At 41.4% G+C, this 27191-nt stretch overlaps 2 protein-coding genes across 4 annotated transcripts in view; both read right to left on the bottom strand.

The window, feature by feature from the left end:
- Positions 1 to 27191, bottom strand: part of LOC142160080 (uncharacterized) — a 205309-nt gene that overhangs the window by 159444 nt on the left and 18674 nt on the right. The gene's annotated exons all lie outside the window — the stretch shown is intronic.
- Positions 109 to 24672, bottom strand: LOC142160099 (uncharacterized). 3 transcript variants are annotated; one of them, XM_075215048.1, is made up of 6 exons: positions 24581 to 24672; positions 18139 to 18271; positions 17814 to 17972; positions 17611 to 17734; positions 16034 to 17308; positions 126 to 985 (listed from the first exon to the last, which is right to left on the bottom strand). In XM_075215048.1, the coding sequence occupies exons 2-6, from the start codon at positions 18214 to 18216 to the stop codon at positions 279 to 281; spliced, it is 2343 nt and encodes a 780-aa protein (XP_075071149.1). In that variant the 5' UTR covers positions 18217 to 18271; positions 24581 to 24672; the 3' UTR covers positions 126 to 278. The 3 variants fall into 3 exon arrangements, with proteins under 3 accessions (XP_075071147.1, XP_075071148.1, XP_075071149.1); XM_075215046.1 differs by lacking the exons at positions 16034 to 17308; positions 17611 to 17734; positions 17814 to 17972; positions 18139 to 18271; positions 24581 to 24672 and adding exons at positions 2321 to 2444; positions 3120 to 3224; positions 7378 to 7548; positions 11069 to 11117 and having other exon boundaries at positions 109 to 1948; XM_075215047.1 differs by lacking the exons at positions 16034 to 17308; positions 17611 to 17734; positions 17814 to 17972; positions 18139 to 18271; positions 24581 to 24672 and adding exons at positions 2321 to 2444; positions 3120 to 3224; positions 7378 to 7548; positions 8569 to 9016 and having other exon boundaries at positions 109 to 1948.

Here is a 27191-nt window from a genome sequence, read left to right as displayed (position 1 = left end):
AATGGCATGATGAAGCCATTTTTGGAGCCCAATCCACAGGTTCAAAACATGAGACATAATCTGATTTGTGCTAGAAGAAAATAAATGTCTGTTTTCTATAGAAGTAGTTTAATAAACTATAGATAGCAAACAATGTTTGTAATAACTTGTGCATCTCATTAAGACATATACAACATTCACCACAGTGCTAAAATATATTTCCTTTTTTACTGTTCTATTATACACTAAAACAAAATAAAGCTAAAACAACCTTTTTGTGAATAGGTAACATTTTATGCTTAAATCCATTCACTTTCTATCTCATAACCAAGAAAACTGTTTGTCTCCTCGGCAAATTCTCTGAAATTTAACAAGACATTTTCCTCATTGGAACTGGCCTCTCTGTGGTGATTTGTCTGATAGGTAGCAAGATTTTTATGACAAGTTTTCTCACTTTCTGAATATGAAAATGGTTTATGGATTCTCTCGTGGGCAACAAGATTTGAACTTTTGCCAAAACATTTCCCGCAGTCCGAACACGAAAAAGGTTTTTCTCCTGTGTGAGTCCTGCGGTGAGTAGCAAGATTTGAGCTGCTGGAAAAACATTTCCCACATTCAGAGCATGAAAATGGCTTTTCTCCTGTGTGGATTCGCCGGTGTCTCAGAAGATGAGGGTTACTGGTGAAATACTTGCCACAGTCTAAGCACACATATGGCTTTTCTCCTGTGTGAGTCCGTTGATGTTTCAGGAGATTTGAGTCTTGATTAAATTTCTTGCCGCACTCCAAACACTCAAAGGGTTTCTCACCTGTGTGAATTCTCTGGTGTCTGATAAGATGAGGGTTGCGGGCGAAACGTTTCCCGCATTCCAAGCAGGCAAATGGTTTTTCCCCTGTGTGTGTTCTCTGATGCATAATTAGGTTTGAGCTGCTCGAAAAAAATTTACCACAATCTGTACACTCAAACGGCCTTTCCCCTGTATGAGTTCTTTGATGCCGGATGAGGTGTGGACTACTAGAAAAACATTTACCACATTCGAAACATATGAAGGATTTGTCTCTCATGACGTTGGAAACATTTCTACAGTTTCCATGAGTCAACGTTGACAAATTAAGATCCATTTGTTGTCTACCAATCTTCCAAGTGTTTTCATGTCTAGAAGATTCGGAGTTACAGTATGCATTTATTCTAGGCATATAAATGTCATCGGTGAAACCTTCATTGGTAAATATAGAGGTAGATTCTTCATTAATATCAGGGGACTTATATTTTGATTGTGCATGATCTGTGTGTATATAGTTGTCCAAATCGGTCAAATTTCCTTCACACAAGACTGATTCATCCTTAATATGAGTAGATGTATATTGTTTAAGATAGTTGGCTGTATAACTGTTGCCGTCCGTGTGGTTTCTTCTATCACATGAGACTGATTCCTCCTTAATATGAGTAGATGTGTATTGTATATGATCTGTGGGGTTATAAATATCAGTGTCTTTGATACTTCTTTCTTCAGATGAAACTGGTTCTTCCTTAATATGAGTAGATGTATATTGTGTATGATCTGTGAGTGTATAAATGTCAGTGACTGTGAGGTTTCCTCCATCACATGAGACTGATTCCTCCTTAATATGAGTAGATGTATATTGTGTGTGATCTGTGAGTGTATAAATGTCGGAGTCTGTGAGGTTTCCTCCATCACATGAAACTGATTTCTTCTTAACATTGCTAGACGTATATTGTGTACGATCATTGTTTGTAGAAATGTCAGTGAAGTTTCCTTCTTCAAATGATGTTGACTTGTAGGACACATCCCTCACAGAAGTCCTCTGAATCTCATTTGCTTCATAGATATTTACACATTTTTCTTCCTTGGAAGTTTTACTATAATGTTTGTCAGTGTTTGCAGAATTGTATAAAGATATATGGGCATGAAATTCTCCTGCAGATTCATTGTAAGAGATTGATGAGTCTGTAATGAGATAAATACACAGCAAGTTCACTTTGAGTAACAGAAGTAACATATTATCTAAACTGTTTTCTAAAAGATGATGTTGATTCAGAAAGGTATGGGTGCAGACTAAGACTCCTACAAAATGTGGGCATGAACATTGGTGTTCCCACACATGTATATATTTCCCAAATTGCCAAGGTCAGGGTTAGTGGTTGCCCAGTCTTGTGATGTCACATGTTTATTAAGAAGATCACCATAGTCTATAAAAGTATTAACGTGCACTAATCCCACCTCTCAGATCCTGACTCTCCAGTAGTCTTCGGATGATTGCAACCATTTTAGTTTATGTTCTTATATGACACATTTAATAACAATTCAATGTTATCTTACCCGGTGATGTCAGGGTCTGGTGATTCTTCATCATAACGCCCTTGTACAGATCCTTGTGACCTTCTAAATACTCCCACTCCTCCGTGGAGAAATAGACGGTGGTGTCCTCACACCTTATAGGAACCTGACACACACAATGATACAGTCATCACCCAGACACATCTCTTTTGTCATCTCTGACCTCGTCTTGACGGACACCCGAACCCAACCACCTTGCTCTGTATCTGACCTATGACTCTGTCTCTTCACCTCTCATTACCCCTTCCCACTCTCACCTAAAAGACTTCTCCCGTGCAGCCCCTGACTTTTGGAACTCACTACCCCACCTCACCCATCTCTCCCCTAAGCTACAATCCTTTAAATGCTCCTTCAAAACTCACTTCTTCATGCTCATCTACCCTACCACCTGTTAACCATTTTGTTATCACCTCCTCTTCCTTCGCCCACATCTTCATTTTATTCGTCGCTCCTACTGTCTCTCACTACCTCTCACTCTAGAAAGAGTAAGCTCTTATGGACAAGGTCCTCTCTCTCTCATGTCTGTCTACAGTCCGTCTTCCTGGTATGTCCTGTCATCACTTTTGCTAAATTCTGTTCGTCTCCCGTTTTACTCACACTCATCTGTGCCACTTATCCGTAACTGCCTCGTGTATTTGTGATTTTTCTTACTCTAATAGTAATGTCCTATCTGTATTTGTACAATTCTCTGGCGCTATGGAATCTGTGGCGCCTTATAAATAAATAATAATAACACACATTCCCTGGTGTTACTTTATAGTGTCCCATTCCCAGCAGTCACCTCTCCAGTCAGCAGCTGAATGATCTTGTTGGTCAGTTCCAGGATCTTCTGGTCATTGTCCCTCTCATGTATCAGTGAGTGAGGTGGAGGTACTGTGACGGAGCACTGTTATAATTGGAGACAGAATCAGAAATACAAGTTGTATTTTAATGTAAAAGCCGTACATATTAAAGCACGTCTTGTTATCAACGAAGAATAAACTTGTTTTATAATCTAATGGAGGAATTCAATAGACTGTAAAGAGCCGCAGGAGCCTTACGCGATATCCTCCTGCATGCACTTCTGGTTATTACGGTAGCGGTATCTCTATGAGGCGAGATTTCAGTTCGGACATCGCCGCGAAGGTTCATCAAGTGAGGTTCCGGCAGTACTTTGCTTTGTATTTAATATACCCCTTAGTACATAAATTTAAGTTCAGAATGTCTAAGTATATACAGTGACAAAGAAAGTGCCGCCAATTTCTTTTCAAATCTGTGTTTTTACATATCAGGATATAATTAACAATCAAACAGTCTTCACCAAGTCCTAAAAGTTGCTAAAGCTAATGTAATATAATAAGTAACACATAAAATATTTTACTTTGGCATTATTTATGGAACAAAAATCAAGCCAACATGAAGAAGACGTGTGAAAAAGTAAGTACACCCCATAATTCAATAGTTTGTAGAACCACCTTTAGCATCAATAAGGTGAAGTAAACATTTTCTGTACGAGTTTATCAGTCATTTCCATCGTATTTCATGTATTCTGGCCCACTCCTTGTTACAATATTCTAAAACCTTTGTGATATATGGGGCATCACATGGTCTGATATTTGGGTGAATTTGCTGTGACGTCAACTCCTGGGAATATTGGCAACTGTCTTCAATGTTCTCCATTTATAAGTAATCTTTCTCACCGTTCAAACTGTTTGCAAATGGCCCTATAGACCTTTCCACACTGATGGGCAGAAACAACTGGTTATGGGAGATCATTGCAGTTGTTTTTTCTCCTTGGCAAGATGTTATCATAAACATAAATACTGCAGACTAAACAGCCAAAGATTTTGCTTTTATATATAAAGAAGGTAGAACTTCTTGACGATCAAATGATGAAGCAAAGTAAAATCTGTTATCGCCTGTTACATGATAATAAATGTATCACATTATAAGACCTATCAATGCTTGATTATACTCATATATATATAAAAACATAGCTCTTAAAGTGGGTGCAATATCTTTTTCACATGTCTATTCCTAATAACCTACTTTTCGGTAACCGAGTTTAAATGCAGAACAGCATGGTTTTGCTGAGGTACAAAATTCCACCCTGTAGTTGAATTTACTCCCGTCTGTAACTGAGCTCCATAATGCTCAACAAGACATAACTACAGGAGGCGCCCCCAATCTCTCTCTCTCAATATATATATATATATATATATATATGAACTTACAAAAGAAAGACAAGTACTGATACCTTAGGAATAACAAATAAAACTGATTAAACTTTCCATAATTTTCAACTTTGGCAGAACAAAAAAATTCTTTGCAACTCATAAATCAACTGAGAGATGTATTTGTTGAAGAATTGGTTTTCACTTTATAGATCTATATTTAAACACATACGAAGATTTCCCCTTTGAAGCATTTAGAAAATCAGACATAATTTCAAAGAGAAGTTAAGCCCAATTGGTTCTGTTTCTTCAATTTAGCCTTCCCACTCTCTGACCACAACCTTCTTCTCTTCAGCCTCACCTCCCTCCCTGCACCCAAATACACACGTACACAACGAAATCTAAGTACTCTTAACCCAATCCACTTCTCATTTTCACTAAAACAACTATTTTCTCCAATGACAGCATTGTCCTGTCCTAATCAGGCTGCCTCTTTCTATAACAAAACACTCACTTCAGCCCTAGGCAATGCAGCTCCAGCTACTACATATAGTCTCCGATGATCCAAATCCCAGCCATGGCACAACAAACAGATCCGCTACCTACAAAAGTGCTCCCCCACTGCAGAGCACCACTGGAGGAAATCTCGTTCCTATCCCGATTTCCTCCACTATAAATTCAACCTCTCATCTTACAGCGCTGCCCTTTCAATTGCCAAACAAACATTCTCCAAATCTCTAATGTCCACCCAGTCTTCTAACCCACATCGCCTCTTTGCCACCTTCAACTCACTTCTCTGCCCACCTGCACCTCCTCCTCCTTCCTCCCTCACTGCCCATGATTTTTCTACCTGCTTCAAAGTTAAAATCGACACCATTCAACAAGATAATTCTCATGCCAGATTCCACCCACTTTCCACACCTTCACCTACACTTCCCAATCCACCCTTAATTTATTCTCTCCAGTAACTGAAGATGAAGTCTCTACACTAATCTCATCATCTCACCCTACAACCTGTCCACTAGACCCTATTCCCTCCCAACTTCTACGCTCCCTCTCCTCCACTGCATGCCCACCTCTAACTCACCTCTTCAATCTGTCTCTCTCCACTTGCACATTTCGATTCACCATTAAACATGTGCTCATCTCACCAATTCTAAAGAAACCATCTCTGGATCCAGCCTCTCTCTCCAACAACTGTCCTATTTCTCTCATCCCCTTTGCCTTCAATCTACTTGAGCGATTAGTGTACAAACGCCTGTCTCACTTTCTCTGCTCTCATTCCATTCTCGACTCTCTGCAATCAGACTTCCACCCCCAACATTCCACTGAAACTGCTCTCACAAAAATGATTAATGATCTACTTACTGCAAAGTCATTTCTCCATACTCATACTCCTGGACCTCTCTGCTGCTTTTGACACTGTTGATCACCGTCTTCTCCTACACACTTTTCACTCCATTGGCCTTTGTGACGCAGTTCTTTCCTGGTTCACTTCCTACCTATCGAAACGCTCCTTTAGTGTTTCTACCTCTGGCACATCCTCCCCTCCACTCCCACTATCTGTTGGGGTCCTACAAGGCTCTGTTCTTGGCCCTTTACTTTTTTCACTGTACACCTCTTCTCTTGGGCACTAATTCACTCATTCGGCCTCCAATACCACCTCTACGCTGTACATTTCAATAAACCACCTTTCACATGTGGGTAGCTATTCACTGGCGTTTAGTTGCAAATGTTTTTGTTCATTCAGCCATTCAGAGAATTAATTTCACCCATATTCGGCCTCCAATACCATCTCTATGCTGATGACCTCTCTCCTTCTTTACTATCTCGTGTAACCAAATGTCTTCCTGCTATCTCCACATGGATGTCCCAACGCTACCTAAAGCTCAACATATCCAAAACAGAGCTTATTATCTTCCCTCCTGCCAGAGTCACCATCTGCCCTCAAATTTAACTTACTGTTAATAACACCATGATTTCCTCAGTCCCCCAAGCCCACTATCTTGGTGTCACACTTGACTCCGCCCTCTGCTTTATTTCTCACATCCAGACTCTCTCCCAGTTCTGTCAATTCCACCTTAAAAACATTGCCAGAATACGCCCTTTTCTAACTCAACATGCTACCAAAACTCTTATCCATTCTCTCATCATCGACACCCATATATCCACACTTCAATCCATCCTAAATGCTGCTACATGACTGATCTTCCTTTCTCATCGCTTCATATCTGAATTCATAATCAAATTTAAATTACTCACCCCTTAACCTACAAAGCCCTCAATAACACCACCCCTTCATACATCTCAGATCTCTTATCAAACTACTCTCCCTCCCACCCTCTTAGATCTACCCGCACCTTGGCTCGTCTCTGGTAACCACCTCTCACTCGCGGCTAAAAGACTTCTCCCGTTCTGTTCACCACTTAAGAATTCCCTACCACGCCCAATGAGGCTTTCCCACAGCCTTCAAATTTTTACACATTCTCTAAAAACCGATCTCTTTTTAAAGCTTTCCTTATCCCTGATGATACTATTCACACCCTCACAGCTGTCCCAATCTCCACTATAAGCCACATTCTCTCCTCTTGTTTCAGCTGCGCCCTCTTCCACTTTGAATAATAATAATTATCCTTCCCTCCACCAGCTAAATACAAAAAACATGACTCGTTGTATACGAGAAGCACTTTTCTTGTCCGCTTTAGCATGATAAAATCAAGCCTAATTAATAGACACAAGGATAATGTCCCTGTGACATTCCCAGAATCCGTCACCTCTCCAGCCAGGTCCCTGTTTTACCCAGAATCCCTCACCTCTACATTCAGGTCCCTGTTTTACTGATAGAGATAAGAGTGATGTCAATGTGATACTCCCAGAGTCCCTCACCTCTCCGGTCAGGAGGTAGATGATCTCCAGGGTGAGGTTTAATATCCTCTCAGTCATTTTGTCCCGGTCCTTCTCCATCTTCAGGCTCCTTTGAAATGGTCGGAGAATTCTTCTGGTTTGTGAGACCTATCATAAGGTGACCTCAGCGGACAGAAACAGTTGCTCCAGATGCTAAACATCAAACAAAAACATGAGCGTTCCGCATAAGCAGAAATGTATGTTAATAACACTGGTCAACAATGATTTTGCTAAATGCCTAATTTTTGCTGCTTCTTATGTATTTTTTGGGTGCCAATTCCGAAAATTAGGTCAGAATTTGTCCTAAGGCCTCCACTTTTTTGTGACAGACATACTTGTTTTTAAACAAATCATACATTTTGCTCAAAACAGCCAGTTGTATGGTTATTTTTCTTAATTTTAAAAAATTATTTATTTTTACTTCAAACTTTTTATAATGAGCAAAAATGATGTTAAATGCATTCGCTATTCCCTATTAATCATTTATTTATGTCGAAGCAGAAAATAAAGTTGAGGAATCAGCTGTGTATGTGTAATTCTGTAATTCTGAGTGAGTCGCTCTCCATTTTTAAATAGAGCTTTAATCTGCGTTTTTTTGTTTACTCTTGTGACCCCTGAGTACCTACCACCACTGCATATTAAACTGAGTTTAATGAAGAATTTCCTCAAAGTAATGGATCATAATGACCAAGGTTTTCTTTTCTTAAAGAACAAGTTTCCTAGAATAAGTTATGCAAAAATTAAAGAGGATAAATTTGTTGGACAACAATTAAGGGAACTCATGAAGGATTCAGATTTTGAGAGAAGCTTGAATGTGAAGAAACAACAAAGTATATATTAGACATAGGGTTTGTTTATCCCTAAATGCAGCTAGGAGAAGACTTGAGAGGTTTAGTCTGTCTCCTCTTTGACCGCTCTCTGCTCCTTTTTTTGTCACTCTCAGATATCTTGATACTTGATTGCATTTGGCAATCGCTCTTTCTAATATAAAATGTATATTGAAAAGAATATATAGGAAAGGAAGGATGCCAAAATGATACCATTTACAGATTTATTTTACCTGTTAAGTTAAGAAAATAAGGTACCATTGTGTTTTTCTTGTTTTACGTGCTTTTGTCTACACTGACACACACACTTTGGTTACAGTAATCCATCATTTATCAGCTCACTTACACTATACCAATATACTCTCAGTTATAGGACATTCCAGACTACTAGACCCAACCTATGACCCTGGTCCAGGGTTTCTTCTATGTAACAGGGGCAGATGTTTAACTAAGGGAGAGACACAAAATAAAGTTCATTTGTAATGACTGGTCAAACATGACACCTGGCTAACCCACTCCATCTTCTCCTGTCCCACAGTTTATTCTGTTACACCAAACTGATGCTGAGGGACGTGATGGGTGAGAAGAGGGAACAGCAGGTGATGTAGGAGCATTCTCTGTGATCATAGACTAGAAAAGAACAAGACTTGGTGGGAGCAGCAGATCCAAAGATGAAAGAAGAGGGAGAAGAAAGTGGGGGCAGCACGCTGGCTAAGTGGTTAGCACTTCTGCGCTGGGGTCATGAGTTCAATTCCCATCCATGGCCTTATCTGTGAGGAGTTTGTATGTTCTCCCCGTTTTTTTTTGTGGGTTTCCTCTGGGTGCTCCGGTTTCCTCCCACACTCCAAAAACATACAGGTAAGTTAATTGGCTGCTATCAAATTGAACCTAGTCTCTCTCTCTCTCTGTGTGCATGTTAGGGAATTTAGACTGTAAGGTCCAATGGGACAGGGACTGATGTGAGTGAGTTCTCTGTACAGCGCTGCGGAATCAGTGGCGCTATATAAATAAATGGTGATAATGATGAGGATGAAAGTGCTGGAGGAACCTTTTCTGTAATCATAGACTAGAGGAGAACTAGACATGACAGGAGCAGAAGATTGGAAGATGAGAGAAGAGATAGCAACCAGTAGTGGAGGAAAATTCTCTGAGATCACAGACAAAGGGGCATATTTAACAAACAGTGATGGTGCACTATCGTGCACTTACTGTAAAATCCATGTGTCCCGCATATTTAAGAAAGGTGCATTGCAGCAGATATCGTGGATATGGGAGCAGTCACCGTTCTACAGTATGGTGACTGCTCCCAACCGCAATCTAACAAGTTCCGAAAAAAAAGTTTTTTTCGGAAGCTGGCGTACATTATCATAATTGAAGGATTTCGAAGAGCAGAGCTGGACAGCGCATGTGTGGAGGGATCACATGATCCCTCCCTGTCACTCACCGCTCGCTCCCTGCAACTATAGTTGCAGAGACAGAGCGGAGATGTCTGTGCAGATGTCCAGTTCTTCCAACTGCACATGCACAATTCCAGTGTAAAGAAAAACGAAGAGGACAAGGAGGAGATCCGGAGACATCGCGTTCCGAAGAGGGGGGTAAGTGTGATTTTTTTTTATCACAGAAGGAGCAGTTGTTTCTGTGTTGCGTTTTTCATAAATTTGAGAAATAGTTCAATCCTTATCAATGTGATAAGGATTGAAAACTATTTTTCACTTTATGATAAGATTGATATATGTGTCCCTAGAGGAGAACAAGACGTGGTGGGAGCAGCACATGAGAGAAGGAGCAGAAAGTGTTGTAGGAACATTCTATGTGATCACAGACTAGAGTACAACTGGAAATAGTGGGAGTGGAAGATTGGAAGATGAGAGAAGAGGGAGCAACCAGTGGTGGAGGAAAATCCTCTGTGATCACGGACTTGAGGAGTAAGAGATGTGGTGGGAGCAGCAGGTGCTGTAAAAACATTCACTGTGATCATGGGCTACAGGAGAACAAGACTTGGTGGGAGCTGTACAGCGGAAGTTGAGAGGTGCTGGAGGAACATTCTCTGTGATCACAGACCTAAAAGAATCCCCCCTTAGAACTCTATTATCCTACATGATAATGATGTAGAATTTACAATGCTGAACCACATTATTACAGTGTAACACAACAAGATAATGATGACAGTGTATGTGTAATACAATATAATGAGATATGTTTATTACAGAGTAAGTGATAAGGTAGTTATTAAAGTGTGTAATACTAAAATGAGATACAGATATTAATGTGTAATTGATAATATGCTATGAAATTCCGACATTACAATGTAAGTGATAATATAATGTAATGAGCAACAGACATTACAAGTGATAATGTAATACAATATACACATATTACAGTGTAGGTGATAATATACAATGATATACATATATTACATTGTAGCTGATAATATGAGTACAGATAATTAAGTGTATAAGATAATATAATAAGATACAGATATTACAATGTAAGTGATAATGTAATACAATATACAGATATTAAAGTGTAGGTGATAATATATAATGATATACATATATTACATGGTAGCTGATAATATGAGTACAGATAATACAGTGTATAATATAATATAATGCTATACATATATTACATTGTAGCTGATAATATGAGTACAGATAATACAGTGTATAATATAATATAATGATATACAGATATTACAGTGTAGGTGATAATATATTGATATATAGATATTACAGTGTAGGTGATTATATATTGATATATAGATATTAGAGTGTGATAATATAATAATACACAGATATTGGAGCACTAGTGATAAAGAATATAACAGATACAGATGAATCTATTACCTCTCAGCAGTGAATGGGGGAAATGTTTATATGTAACACAGAGACAGTCTCGTTAGTGAGCTGGGAGTTGTGGGAATTGTAGTCAGAGGGGTATGTAACGGGCGCCATATTGTCGGGGATCTGGAGGACAGATGTAGAAAACAATATATTACCGTTATTCAATCCTAGCGCTGAACTGTTGCGGAGTAAAGCCGTCACATGATACGAGTCAGCAAATCAGAGAGGTGATAGCGCCGAGCTGTGCGTGGAGAGCGATGTGATAGAGGACGTGATGTCTGAGTGGCCGCTGTCTCCTTTCTAGTACAACTCTCACCATGCTCAATGTGTTATTAATAATAAAGATGTAAATGTCTGTCACCATATAAGCTACATGTATATATATTTCCATGCCTACCCACTGACCTTATTTTGGGGGGAAAGCCCTCATTTGAGAGGTTTATTCATTTGATCCCATATTTATTTGTGTTATGTGCTCTTTGTGTTATTGACTGTTTGGTGTTGCAGAAGAAATCCATGATGATGAATGGCGGCATGCACACTACAGCCATGTTTATTTCATTATACAGCGCCTCATGAAATGTTGAGCTCCAGCTACACCAATAGGCTGATGGCCATCGTCAGTACCCCACATCCTGAGAACCCCAAAGTGACTGTAACTACAGGACATTGGTTGATATCGGTTCAAGCTCTTTTGTACTGAAATCCCAGAGACGTTAGTGCGGAGTGTCCTCGTCACTCCATTTGCACGCTGTGGGTCCACGCTACGCTGTGTGCCTACCGAGAGCGATGTAACACTAGGCTGGACCTGGTCCCTTGCTGACAGGACAAGAGACATAACCGGTGTCCATCGTATTGTGCCCAAGGGGTCGGCTCTATTGTGTATTTATCAAACCGCTTCTGTTCCTTTGTATTGTTATTGTTACAATACAAGCTTGTAGGGTAATTGTTAAACTCTTTTTAAAAGGACAACTGGTGGTTAATAACGTCTAACTACTGTCATCAAATATTTGGCTCGTTGGTATTTGAGTCGTTGCCAGTTACACTCTCTGCCGGTTGATACTAGATATTTCTGTATTTTATGTGCTGGATGAAAAGGGGGCCCCAACAGAGGGTTATATAATGTGAAAGACACTTGTATATACACAATGATAGATATGAGGCTATATATTACACCCAGTACAGTGTTTATTCATCATACTATACACTGAAACACAATGTAAGGTTTATAGGTCTTCCATATATGTGTCAGGCCGTAGGCCTAGGGATACTGGAGAGGAGTAAACACTAACCGGTATTAGCGCAACTGGTCTAACAGGCGCGGAGTCTAACATGCCCCTGGTGTTCACCAGGGACCCCCGCAAGGAGGTTTGGACTTTGCTGCACAGGGCACGCAGGTCGCGGTCCTACTAGCCAGTCACCAGTGTAGTGTAGAAAGGTCAGACGGTTCCGGGTCACAGCAATCAGGAATATCAGGTACAGAGGGTAATCCAAAGGAATAGTCGCCAAGCCGAGGTCAAAGTACAGAATGGGTCACACAGAAGAGTAGAATGGTCGCCAAGCCAAGGTCACTACAGGTAATCAGGAAGCAGGATACTCAGGAGTATGGAGAATAAGGAAGCCAGGAACACTGGTGGTGAACCTGTTACTCTGGCACCCTAATGACGCCAGAGACAGGTTTAAATAATGGTCATGATGCACTGATTGGCGGAGAGGAGGAGGCGGTGATTGGAGAAGGCAGGGCGCATGCGCCCGAAAATACAGAGGAAGCCGGAAGCTGCCGCCGGGAGGTCAGACGTCCGTTCCCCGTCTGACAGGAGATCAGCGGGGACGGCGTCTGACAATATGTGCATCATTTACATGTAACGACAAAATTCTTGGCACATGTAGTAGGAATATATATATATACACACACACACACATACAGCTTCCACTCTTCTTGGAAGGTTTTCCACAAGATGTTTTTGTGCACATTTATTCTGTAGAGCATTTATGAGGTCAGGCCTTGATGTTGGAGGAGAAGACCTGGCTCGCAATCTCCATTCCAGTTCATTCTGAAGGTGTTTGATGGGGTTGAGGTCAGGGCTCTGTGCGGACCATTCAAGTTCTTCCACAACGAACTCATCAAACCATGTCTTTGTAGTCCTTGCTTTGTGCACTGGGGCACAGTCATGTTAGAATAGAAAAGGGCTTTCCCCAAACTGTTGCCACAACGTTGGAAGCACAACATTATCCAAAATGACTTGGTGTGCTGAAGCATTAAGATTGCCCTTCACTTTTGTCCATATAGTGTATATACATACTATATATATATTGGACTTGTCCATCCTAATAATAATAAGACAAACATCATCATTTTTTATTAATAACTTATTTCTTATGGAGGTAAAATAAAATTTACATCTTTTAACGCTGTTTCTGTCATGTCGAAAATACGAAATGACATGTTCTCAAGAGGCATCTTTTTACTAAACCTCTTAATAATTCTTCTTGTACCAGTACAATCGTAGAGTCCAAGTTGTTAGGCAGATAGGCCCCGCCTAGGAGCTACCCACGTCACTCCCTTGTTCCACCGGGTTCTAGAACGCCCAAGTACCACACATCTATTAACCTCCACATACAATAACCTACAATTCTGTTATCAACTCCAATATGGTGTATTATGAACATGGACAAACCATCCATTTACCCTTTCAGTGATCAGAGACACAGACAAGCACAGGATACAATATAATTTACCTTACAGACATATCTCTGAGGGCATATAAAGTACATATAATCCTTACATCCATTACATCATAGTGTACTAGGCAAGATATTATAAGACGTTACTAAATCACTCTCAGGAGGGAGTAGTTTAATCCCAGTAACATTTTACTCCATTCTGTCGTTAAGTTACCTCCATATTTAATCCATTGTTTATTACTCTGTAGATAGAGCTACGGGGATCTGTTAGCGCATGTACACGTGTGTATGTGTATATACGTGTGTGAGTGCACATGTATAAAAATAGAAATAATGTTTGTGTATGTGTGACATCTGCCTTTTGTATAGCGCTATGGAATATGCTGGCGCTATATAAATGATAATAATGTGTACGTTGAAAGGGAGCAAGCACGAGTGAGTGCATGTGTGTATGGAGAAGCGAAAGCACCTGTTTGTGTTTGGTGCGAGTGCGGGGGGAGTCTAAGAGGTGTGAGAACAGAGCTCACGTGTGGTGTGTAGTTAGTGTGCAGGACTCTGGGATATAGAGGTGTGTTGCTGGGGAACTCTGTATCACCATTAGCTGTCGGGACTACAGTTTTCTCAAAGTGGCTGCTGGAACTGGCTGCTATTGGCAAACGTTTTTTTTTTTTTAAACCATGCGGCAGGTCTGCCTGGAGTCATGCTGACAAGCCCAGACTGGCTACCTTTACGCTGGGAAGATCCTGACTCTGTACACTCGACAGACATCTGCCTTCGCTGCTGGTCGTGACACTTCCTCATTTGACCGACATCATCGTTGATCGTGATTTTTAGGAAGTTTTAGGAAACCAAATCAACAGATGCGATGTCATTTAGTACGATAAAACACGATCGAGGGAGCGTACACACTCTTGCAAGATCTGAATTGTGTGATCTGGAAGCTCACTAATCAGAAGTAGGGAGCAGTAGTAGCATCCTCTTCTCCAAGTCAACTTTCGTGAAATGAAACAGAAGGCAAGCGGTTCGGCTCCTCTAGAGAAATCAGCTGGAGATACTTGTTTTGTAAAGGGAGACCAGCCACATGTGATGGCCCTGTAAAATAATGCTGCATGCACCGGTCACTCTGTCCAGGCACAGTACTAAACAGTGTGTAGTTTAGATCGGTATCAGCGAAAGAACACAATTCCACTAACAAAGATCCCTACCATCAATGTTTCTGAGAAGTTTTAATTCAAATCCATATAAGTAGCAAACATGTAGTCTAATTCACTAGCATCCAGTTTATCTGTAAAAGTGGTCTTTAATAACGATCACTTAAATAGTAAATTCACAAAATCAATTCCCATTGTTTATTTTATGATTTATGTGTTTATTTGGTGACATTATATAAACTCTGTAATATTTCAATTTTGCTAAAGATTTTGATGTTATTCAAAAATACATATATTACACAGAAAATAACAGGCAACTTTTTCTTTCATTAGACAATGAATGGCTGTAAACATACACTTATAAATCTCTTGAAAATGTACCTGCGATCATTTCAATTTAAAATAATTAGTTTAAAGCAGCACTCCCAAATAAGACATTTTTCCCTTTAAAATGGCATGTACTTTTTAAGTATGCATATGATTTTACAAATCATCATCTTCCTTTTCAAAATCGCTCTGGAGGAAAAAATGTATGGCTGCCAGACACATATGGCAGAGGGAGGAGGATTTCACAGAGCTCAGAGGGGCGTTCCAAAGCCTCTCTGCTCACTACATCATATGCCATGTGACTGTGGTTGCCATGGTAGTCACATTACACTGTAGAAAGTCTGCAGAATTGTGAATAATTAATAGCAGTATGAAGAATGAAACCAAGGAATAAAATGTAACCAACCTGCTTGGTTACACATCTTATTTTTTTCATGGGACTTTAACTCCCATACGAACAAAACATAGCGTTTATATGCTGGAAGCATAACGATTAAAGGAAAAATACAAAACAGACTTGTTTACGATTTTCCATTCTATATTGTATATAAAGTCAGACATATCTTGAATAGAAAGACCATATCATTAAGAGAAACATTAACAAAAAAAATCTCAAATGAAGGAGCAGCCTTGATTTATTCAGCAAGGGGAGTTTTCACAATTATCATTAAGAATAATATGTAGTTTTTTTTAAATAATTAATTACTATTCTGTTACAAGTCATTTTTAATTCCAGAAAGTTTCTGGTATCAGAGAAAGGTAAATTGTTTTCTGCCTCTATGAGTTCTTTGGTGCGCAACAAGACTGGAACTTTTCATGAACGATTTTCCACACTCTGGGCAATAAAATGGCTTCTCCCCTCCGTGAACCCTTTGATGGGTGACGAGGTTCGAACTTTTGATAAAAGATTTCCCACAAACTGAACACACGAAGGGTTTTTCTCCTGTATGGGTCCGTTGGTGTGTAACAAGTATAGACTTCTGGTTAAAGCTCTTTCCACATTCCGAGCAAGAGAACGGTCTCTCGCCCGTGTGAATCCTTTGGTGGCGGATGAGATGGGGGTTACTGGAGAAATATTTCCCGCATTCAAAGCAGAAGAACTGTTTGTCTCTGGGATCAAATCTTGGATGCCTAAAAAAGTCAGATTGTTTGGTAAATCTTTTCTCCCGCTCATAAAACGCAAGCGGTTTGGCAGCTGTGTGCGCTTTCTGTGGCACCACCGGATCTGAGTTACTACCAAAACATCTCCACCAGTCAGGGCAACCAGTTGGTTTGTCTAATACAGAAGTCCTCTGATTCACTGGAAAAGTTGATTTGTTGGTGAAAATCTCCTCACACTCAGGGTAGTTCACCAATGAGGAGTTCTGTATTTTCTCTGGACTGATGTCCCATTTGCTAAATTCCAGAATGTCAATATCTTTATATAGTTGGTCCATCGGTGTAAATATATTGAGATTACTTTCCTCACATACGTCTGGGGGTAAATAAAGGGCAGTTTCTGTGAGAGTTCCTTCTTCATACAACACAGATTCCTCCTTAATATGAGTAGATCTATATTGTGCATGATCTGTGGGTGGATAAATGTTGGGGTCCTTGAGGTTTCCTCCATCACACGAGACTGATTCCTCCTTAATATCAGTAGATGTATATTGTGTATGATCTGTGGGTGTATAAATGTCAGTGTCTGTGAGGTTTCCTCCATCACATGAGACTGATTCCTCCTTAATAGGAGAAGATCTATATTGTGTATGATCTGTGGGTGGATAAATGTTGATGTCTGTAACGTTTCCTTGTTCACGTGAAACCGATTCTTCCTTAATACAAGTAGGTATATGCTGTGTACGATCCACGTGTGTATAAATGTCCGTGTTGGTGACATTTCCTTCTTCAGCCGAGACAGATTGATTGGTAAGATTAGTCACATCGCTCTTAGATGTCTTCTTCACCTCATTTTCTTCCTTAATTTTCAAGCATTTTGCTTGACGAGTTTTAATATTAGTTTTTTCAGCATTTATAGAATTGCATAAGCTGGTGCGGGCGTAAAATTCTTCAGATGATGTTTCATCAGCCATAGATTTATCTGAAGAATATAAATATATAGTGAATACACTTTTGGTAAGAACATGATATGTAGTAGGCTTATGTGGATAAGAAAAGTATTAGACTAATAATTCATATCAATATTATAAACATCACTTGTCTTTTCTACTTCTATCCAGATCAGAACTCTATTGATCAAACATCTATATTTGTCTTGGAAAACGAGGCACTTGGCCATGACTTTTCAGGATCTTGCCGACGCAACCACAAACCTCTAAACTATGTTATGGCAGGTTAACAATCCTGTTACTTAGCACATTTAATAGTAAGTTAACCCCTTACCCAATGTTTGGAGGGGCTGGTGGTTCTCCATCATCACGTCCTTGTACATATCCTTGTTGCCTTCTAAATACTCCCACTCCTCCATGGAGAAATAGACGGTGACATCCTCACTCCTTATAGGAACCTGACACACACAATGATACAGTCATCACCCAGACACTTCCCCTGGTGTTACTGTATAATGTCCCATTCCCAGCAGTCACCTCTCCAGTCACCAGCTGAATGATCTTGTTGGTGAGTTCCAGGATCTTCTGGTCATTGTCTCTCTCATGTATCAGTGAGTGAGGTGGAGGCACCATGATGGGGCTCTGGGTCCTGCCAAGTATCTCATGTTCACCAGGCTTCTTTACAACAATATAGTCCTACATAACAAGGGGAATATTTCTCTTAGACAAAAAGTACATCCACTCAATAGAACTTTCCCCTTCAGAGATGAAATCATTCCCACATCCCTGACATTCTCTACAAGCCAAATCATCTTTGTTTATAGAAGAGTGATGTCACTGTGACATTCCCAGAATCCCTCACCTCTCCAGTTAGCAGGCAGATGATCTCCAGAGTGAGGCTTAAAATCCTCTCAGTCATCTCATTCCTGTACTTGCTCATCCTTAGTCCATGTGGAAGGGAGAATCTCACTAAATATTGATACTACATATACTATCTGAAATGAAAAAAGGTAGAGCCAAAATTAATAAATTAGAAATATATAAATCATAAAATGCATGATTTTATAATATATATATATATATATATATATATATATATATATATATATATAGTGGCACAAGCACACTCCTGATGATGCACACACAAGAGACTTCCTGCTTTGTACTTTGCTTTATTTGTCAGGATGGCAATGTAGCTGTTATGGCCACCAGTGCGGCATAAACTTGTAGAACCAGGAGAAGAGGTCTTCACCTATAGCAGCCGCCTTTCCCTTAGAGAATGGTCTACTTCTATATAATCCATCTCCTACACCAGCCCAATAAGCCCAGCATATATCGTCATTGTTGGTCTCTAGGAAAATCACAGGGAGTGCATTGCTAGCTACCTGTTTAAGCTCCACTAACTTTGGGTATAAGGAGCCTATTCTGAGTGCCACGAGATTCTGCTCTGATAATTAATGGATCAAAGTGCACGTGCGTTTCGCTGTGCTTCTTCAAGGTCTTGAAAAAGCATAGTTTATACTGTTATATAGAGCCCAATAGCATATGGGTTACTCTATTTTAATTTTTTCAGATTTACTTTTTTACTTTTTGAATAGAAAGTGCTTACAGCACATTTTAATCACTTACACATTACACATTTTATATTTCGTTATTCTATTTTAATATTGGGTCAATAAGAGTTAAGTTTTATTACCTTGAATATGGTACAATGCTCAATATTTCCTACTATTTTTGAGAGTTGAAGTGCATCTAACACAACTTTTCTTTCTCTATGTTTATAGTTATCCAGCAACTTGGGTAAGGGTACAAAGTGTGCCATTTTACTGAAACGGTCAACGACCACCCAGATGGTGTTATGACCCGAGGACCATGGGAGGTCGACAATAAAGTCGATCCAAAGATGGGTCCAAGGCCTGCTCGGAGTAGGCAAGAGTAGCAGTTAACCACAAGGACGGTTCCTAGAGGATTTGTTTTTGGCACATTCTGGGCAGGCGCGGGTCAGGTGGCTGAGGATGGCATGCCATAAAGTGCCGAGACAAAGAGTCAGCTTTGGTGTTCTTTGAACCTGGACTGAATGTGTTGAGAAAGTTAAACCGGGTGAAAAACAAAGCCCAGCGGGCCTGCCGGGGATTTAGAGTTTTGGCAGTCTGAATATACTGGAGGTTCTTGTGGTCAGTGAAGATAGTAATGACATGGGTTGCTCCTTCTAACCAATGCCGCCACTCTTCGAGAGTCCACTTGATGGCCAACAATTAGCGATTTCCATCATCATAATTAACTTCAGCAGACGAGAATTTCCTGGACAGATATGCACAAAGATGCAATTTCTTACTTGTGGATCTTTTTGAGAAAAAATGGCGCCTCCTCTTACATCAGAGGCATCCACTTCCACAATAAACGGGAGTCCTGGGTGTGGGTGCCCAGAACCTGGGCTGGAGAAAGGTTCAGCTTGCTGTCGTCCATGATAGAATTACCTTCAATCTTCTTTGGGCCGGTTATAATGTTATGGCCACCAGTGCAGCATAAACTTGTAGAACTAGGAGAAGGAGGTCTTCACCTATAGCAGCAGTCTTTCCAGTAGAGACTGGTTATGCTCACAGGTACTCGGATGCCCCCAAGACTTACACTCAGCATAGTACAAGTTTATGGTCACACGACAGCACACTGGTACAGTAGGTAATACACGAAGTAGGGACTGGACAGTGATGGTAATGTCCACTTGGCCAGTCAGTACCGGCAGAGATGTCTTTGTACAAGCAGGGTCAGGGCCACAGGCAAGGTTCAGAGTCCGGGTACAGGCAGAAGGTCAGGGTCACAGGCAAAGGTTCAGAGTCCTGGTACAGGCAGAAGATCGGGGTCACAGGCACTGGTTCAGAGTCCGGGTACAGGCAGAAGGTCAGGGTCACAGGCAAAGCTCAGAGTCCAGGAACAGGCAAGGGTCATACACAGAAAAAGGCAATCCAAGGTTTAACACCAATGTAGCACAGGAGCAGGTAGCAGGCTGGAATAGAACGCTATAACCGGCAGTGAGGCTTAGTACTCACTACCTTAAATAATACAACGGACAAATCGGGGCAAAGCCCTGCAAGTGCTCCCAGCACCAGCATAATTAATTGTTACTGCAGCCAATGGAAGAGAAGAGTGAAAGCAGTGCATACTAATCAGCCCTAATTGGCTGATCCCTAACAGCCCTGCACGCGCGCATCCGGTTGTTTGACCGCTGGCCGAGAGCGGCGGCAGGGAGCCTGAAGTGTCCCGGTTGTTGCCCACACAACCGGGACGGGGGAGCCGGAAGTGACGCCCTGGGCGTCATGGAGACGGCCGGGACGCCACCAACAGACAGCAGAGAGTGCCGCGACCACTGTGACCTTAAGTTAATCAGAGACGAACTCCCTAGACACCAGGCAGCTTGTTCAGCATCAGTCTCACTGACATAATGAACAATTCAGGCTTACATTCCTTCCACAGCCCTAGCCTGATGGACAGGTGACACTCCCACCTTGTCTTTATAGAGGAGTTCTCAGTTGCTCTGATTGACCTCACTGCAGACACAGAGTACCTAACTCCTCTCTTAGAGGGCTGTGGTAAACCACTCCCTTTGTCACTTTATATACACACACACTGATCAGCCACAATATTAAAACCACTGACAAGTGAAGTGAATGGCATTATCTCGTTACAATGGCACCTGTAGAGGGAATATATTAGGCAGTGAGTGAACAGTCAGTTCTTGAAGTTGATGTGTTGGAAGCTGGAAAAACGGGCAAGTGTAAGAATCTGAGCGACTTTGACAAGAGTCATGGGTGCCAAAGGATAATTGATGTGCATGGGGAGCAAAGTCTAGCCTGTCTGGTCCAATTCCACAGAGGAGCTACTGCAGCACAAATTACTGAAAAAAATAATGCTGGCTATGATAGAAAGGTGTCAGAAAACACAGTGCATTGCCGCTTGCTACGTATGGGGCTGTGCAGCTACAGATCGGTCTGAGTGCCCATTATGACTCCTATCCACCGCCAAAAGCGCCTACAATGGGCACATGAGTGCCAAAAATTGGCCCTGGAGCAATGGAAGTGTTAGGCTGCTGGCCTGATCACCAACCACAGAACTAGATGGCGGATGTCTTCACCTATAGCAGCCGCCTTTCCCTTAGAGTTTGATGCGCTCACTGGTACTCGGATGCCCCCAGGCCTTAGCTCCAGATGTAGTGTGGGTTGGTGTCACGAACAAGCTGCTGTGACTTTGGGGTGTTTGCTGTATGAGGTCACACACGATTTCAGCCCGCTGTCTCTCTCACCTATCACACAGGTTCTAGACCTACGGAATCGTCCCCAAACACAGCGCTATCACACCCCCAGACACTTCAGGTACAGCCACCACCTATTGGGTACGGGCAATAGGACCCCAATATACTGTCCCACGCTGGCACACAGGCTTCCAGTTCCACAAACTAGCAAGACCCACACCAGCACACACAGGGTTAACTCTTCACACCTCCAGACTATTACACAAATGTAAATACAAGCACACACAGCTTGTTAATCAAATGTATCAACAAATCACACACAGGGTAACCTGGACGAGCAATCTCTTTAAACAGGCTATGGATTCTTTAGAGTATCAAGGACGCAACTTATTAAATTTTAGATTTAATACACGAAAATACAGGGCATTCAGATATAAAGAAAAATAATGAATAAACAATATATTGACAAAACAAACAAAAACAGTTTAAAATAAAATGGATTACATTCAGATTTGCACTTACATGAATTGCATTCTGGCCAAGGGGAATTTGGCTAGGAAGATGGACAGCTTATCAATGTCACTTGATTTCCTCAAAAGTCTGACAGCTTTTCCCCTCAGAACACAGATTTTTAAGCAAACTCAAATGGGTCGGCGTTCACAGGGGCAGTGTGAATCTAATGTGGGGGCGGAAATGTCCCCTGGGTGTTACCTCAGGTTTGGTCAAACTATTCCTAAGTTTTGACCTGTTGGTAATTCTTCACAGATATATCTCAGAGAAATAACACCCCCCTCAAAAACCGGTCATAATCTCCCGCACGTTTAAATACCAAATATGATGAGATTACAACAATATCCAATCTCATCCTGGAATACATGTGATTATAGCTGTTCCCTGTGCAGTTGGTATCTATGTTTTAAGACCCTTGTGTGGTTTTTGCCCCTCAGTACGGAGTGCCATCCAGATTTCCCCAAAATATGAACTATGACAACATTTCCTTTGAAGGTCATATTTCTATATACCTGCATAGAGACCATGCAGATTTTTATACCAGAGTCTCCAAGATTTGCACCTAGGTGTCTGGCTCTCCAATTTACACCCAGGTAGGGAAATACAGGATCAAATACAATGGATGTCTGTGATCTGCATATCTTGAGCTGGTCTCTGCACAAAGGGTTTACCTAATTCAATTACCTCCTCCTGGGCTCATTTGGTCACACATTTATCTGAGTTGACGGATCAGGTTAATTTAGGTATTCATGCAAAGATTTATTTGGGTCCTGACATTGAATATTCTATTTCAGCATATCAGATTTATGCTCTCATCCTGACAGTTGGTAATGCAGAACAACAGCGGCAGGCCAGGAGACTGGTAGAAAGCAGCGGGTAGTCAAACGATAGCCACGGTCAAAGGTCACAGGCAAGCAGGGTAGTCTATTAACACGCCAGAGGTCGGGGTCACAGGCAAGGTAGCAGAGTCCAAAATACAGGCCAAAAGGGTCAGGGTCACAAGAAAGCAGGCAGAGTCCAAAATCCAAGCAGGGGTCATACACAGGGAATCAAACAGAGTATCCACAGGACAGGGAGTAGCAAACAGGAGCAGGTCAGCAAGACTGGGACAGCAAAGCTATAACCGGCAGTGAGGCTCAGTCCTCACTGCCTTAAATACTACTGCCAGCCAATCAGAGCCTAGCTCTGAAATCACTCACAGCCCCTGCCTAATAGACAAAATAGATTAATTAGCCTACAGGCTAGTACATTTAATAGGCTACTTAATCAGCCCACAGGCTGTGATATCTGTTGCGCATGCGCCCGGCTATTCAGCCTGCCAGAGCGCCTAGAGACGGTTTTCGGCGTCCGGCCGTTGCCCTGGAAGTGACGTCCTGGTCGTCATAGCGACGGCCAGGACGCCAGGAGGAGATACAGTGAGTTGTGGCGGTGCTCGCCGCGACTGACTAAATGTAAGAAGGTGGCCTGGTCCGATTAATCCCATTTTCTTTTACATCATGTGGACGGCTGGGTACGTTATTTACCTGTGGAAGAGGTGGCACCAGGATGCACTATGGGAAGAAAGCAATCCGGCGGGGGCAGTGTGATGATCTGGGCAATGCTCTGCTGGGAAACCTTGGGTCCTGGCATTCATGTGGATGTTACTGTGACACGTACCATCTACCTAAACATTGTTGCAGACCAAGTGCCCCCCTTTATGGTAATGGCATTTCCTGTTGGCAGTGGCCTCTTTCAGCAGGATAATGCGCCCTGCCACACTGTTAAAATCATTCAGCAATGGTTTGAGGAACAAGACAAAGAGTTCAAGGTGTTGACTTGGACTCCAAATTCCCCAGATCTCAATCCGAGCATCTGTGGGATGTGCTGGAAAAACAAGTCCAAGCCATGGAGGCCCCACCTCACACCTTACAGGACGTATAGGATCTGCTGCTAACGTCGTGGTGCCAGATACCACAGGACACCTTCAGAGGTCTTGTGGAGTCCAGGCCTCAAGGGGACCTACGCAATATTAGCCAGGTTTTTTAATGTTGTGGCTGATCGAAGTGATACATGATAAATGATGATATAATGGTATATTACAAATATATAATAATACAAGTACTATATAATACTATAATGACAGAACACAGATATATAATTAGCACATAAGAATGATATAATGCAGATATACAGCAATATCAGTGCTATAACAGAATACAGATATATAGGTTGCATATGATAATACAGTGATATAGTGATATAATATAGCTATACAGTAAGATCAGTGCTATATAATGACAGTGGCAGAATACAGATATATGATAATGTAGCGGTATAATACAGATATACAATATCAGTTACATTACAGTGTAGTAATACAGGTATATAATAATGCCAGTGATATATGAAAACATAGTGAGAGGATACAGACATAAAAGTATATACTGATATAATACTGATATAATACAAACCTGTATAATAACATAGTGATATATCTGTGGCATACAATATCACAGTGCTGTAATACTGGATATTATATGGTACATACATGTAATAACAGAGATATTACCTTCCAGCAGACATCACTGGGCAGACAACAAGATAAAGTACCAGGAATACTTCCATTATAGACCCTTACACGCCACACCGGAAGTGACAGCTGTGCCCCGCACAGGATTGTGGGTGTTGTAGTCATTTCCTCGCAGAGACTTTCTCTGTCTGGTCACCAGAGGGCGAATGTCTGCATAATATTGTCTCCGGCGTCTCTGTAGTCTGCCTACGGCGGCGGCCATGTTTCCGGAGATCTATTGTCATTGAGGTTAAGGGGAGCTGTGTTCCCCTGTGTGGAGGACATTCCTTAATAAACAGTAGCTGACTACAGCTATGGTACCAGGTATAATACAGCACTGTGGGAACATGTGAGATAATACACATTACAGGAGACATGACTGTATGATGTGGAAGGCACCACAGTGGGGAGAACAGGGCGTACATACAGCAGGGGAGACTCCAGGATTAGTGGGAGACATGTCAGACTACAGAGAGCTTAGGTAAAGGTCCTGGGAGCACTGATGGTGGGTGGGCGGGGCAATGACAACAGCCATGTGACAAAGCCACGCCCACCCAATATAAAATAACTAGTGGCAAGGGTGTGAGGGTCAATAACTGTAGTCCTGGGCAACAGGGGGCCCAAGGGCCTCATCCGGCCCTCCCGGGACGTCACCTGCGGCCTCCAGCTCCTTCCTGCTTTATTGTCAGATTTGTTTGTGATTGCTGGTAATACTTATTTAAACTGCCCACTGATACGTTATAGCAGCTTGGGCGCCGTTTCAATCCAGCCTGATGTGAGGCTGAACGTTACCACAATGTTCATCACGTACGCAACATATACCCGCCCACCTCTATGAGGTGTGAGGCAAGATCTGAGATGTTGCATTGCTGTGGAGGGGCCCCAAGACCGTGTCGGGGGCTCCTGACGCACAGTGCGCTGAATTAAATTGGATCCTTGGTGTCTCTTTAATTGTTGTAATTAAGGGAAATATACGGCCCCTATGAGGGTTAAAGGACCAGCCGAGCGACCCCTGTAGTGCATCATGTTGCCTATCACTGGTATACAGAATTTATTCCCAATGCCTAATACCATTATACATTCATACCCCTAAATGTAAAAACAAAACAAATATATATATATATATCTATCTGTAGATGGGAGATATACAGATACTATATATGGGATATGTAAGGTTTAGTGTGCAAATTTCATCTTCATTCAGTAAATTGGCCACTGACGTGTATGTAACTGACTGCTATACGGGATGTAAGCCTATGATTGTCAGGTGTGGAGGATCTATCTACAGAATCGTGTGCTCTTGTGTTCAATAGTAATTACCTCTCTTTACAACACTAGATTATTTGTGAAATGCGTTGGGTCTTTTTTGCTCCGAGGGATTATACTCGACCTTTAATGACTTTCATGTGGCTCATATTCTTATAATCTTTCCTAATACTTTTGGACTGAATTTGAGTTCCTAATGTAATTGATTCTGCATTGAGATAAAAACAGCATTCATTTCATCTTTGTCCGATTCTGCACAAATGTCTCTTGTTTTTCTAAAAAGATGTGTCAGTCAGTTTCTGAATGATTATCAGTATATATTATATATTGGTTTTATATTTGTCATTAATTGGCTGTTTTATTCTTAAAAAAAAAAGTTTTATATTTTATACCAACTCTTAGTCAATTTTCACATATCATTCTGCCATCTACAGATGTTTTAGATAAATATTTGTTTTGTTTTACATTTAGGGGTAATTGCTCCATTTTATTACTATATACACTTTTTTTTCTATATTATACAATTTTATTTAGCACCTTGTTTATCTTCATTAGTATATTGTCTGTGCCCACACTATCAATATTCAGTCTATCCCCTCCATACCAGTATACAGTGTGTGTCCTCAGTACCAGTATAATGTGTGCCTCCAGTACCAGTATACAGTCTGTTCTCCCAGTACCAGTATACAGTGTGTGTGCCTCAGTACCAGTATACAGTGTGTGCCCCCAGTACCAGTATATAGTCTGTTCTCTCAGTACCAGTATACCAGGGGTGGGCAAACCTGTCCTCAAGGGCCATATCCAGTTCATGTTTTTAGGATTTCTTTAATCATGTACAGCTGAGTTAATCTATTTGGCTGGGTCAGTAATTATCCCACCTGTTTCTACAGACAGAAATCCTAAAAACATGAACTGGATATGGCCCTTGAGGACAGGTTTGCCCACCCCTGCAGTATACAGTCTGTTCTCCCAGTACCAGTATACAGTGTGTGTGTGTGCCCCCAGTACCAGTATACAGTCTGTTCTCACAGTACCAGTATACAGTGTGTGCCCCCAGTACCAGTATACAGTGTGTGCCCCCAGTACCAGTATACAGTGTGTGCATCGAGTACCAGTAAACAGTGTGTGTGTGCCCCCAGTACCAGTATACAGTGTGTGCCCCCAGTACCAGTATACAGTGTGTGCATCGAGTACCAGTAAACAGTGTGTGTGTGCCCCCAGTACCAGTATACAGTCAAGGGGCAGTCAAGCAAGCTTGTGCCCAGGAGCATGGGCACAACAAGCAGGACACGAGGCGCTGTCAGCAGAGACTAGAAGATCAAGCAGAAGGTGCCGGAAATGGGGG

Source organism: Mixophyes fleayi, chromosome 6 (assembly GCF_038048845.1).
Source record: "Mixophyes fleayi isolate aMixFle1 chromosome 6, aMixFle1.hap1, whole genome shotgun sequence".
NCBI classification, from domain to species: Eukaryota; Metazoa; Chordata; class Amphibia; order Anura; family Limnodynastidae; genus Mixophyes; species Mixophyes fleayi.
The sequence above is the reverse complement of the archived record's forward strand: the minus strand, read 5'-3'. Positions and strand labels throughout refer to the sequence as shown.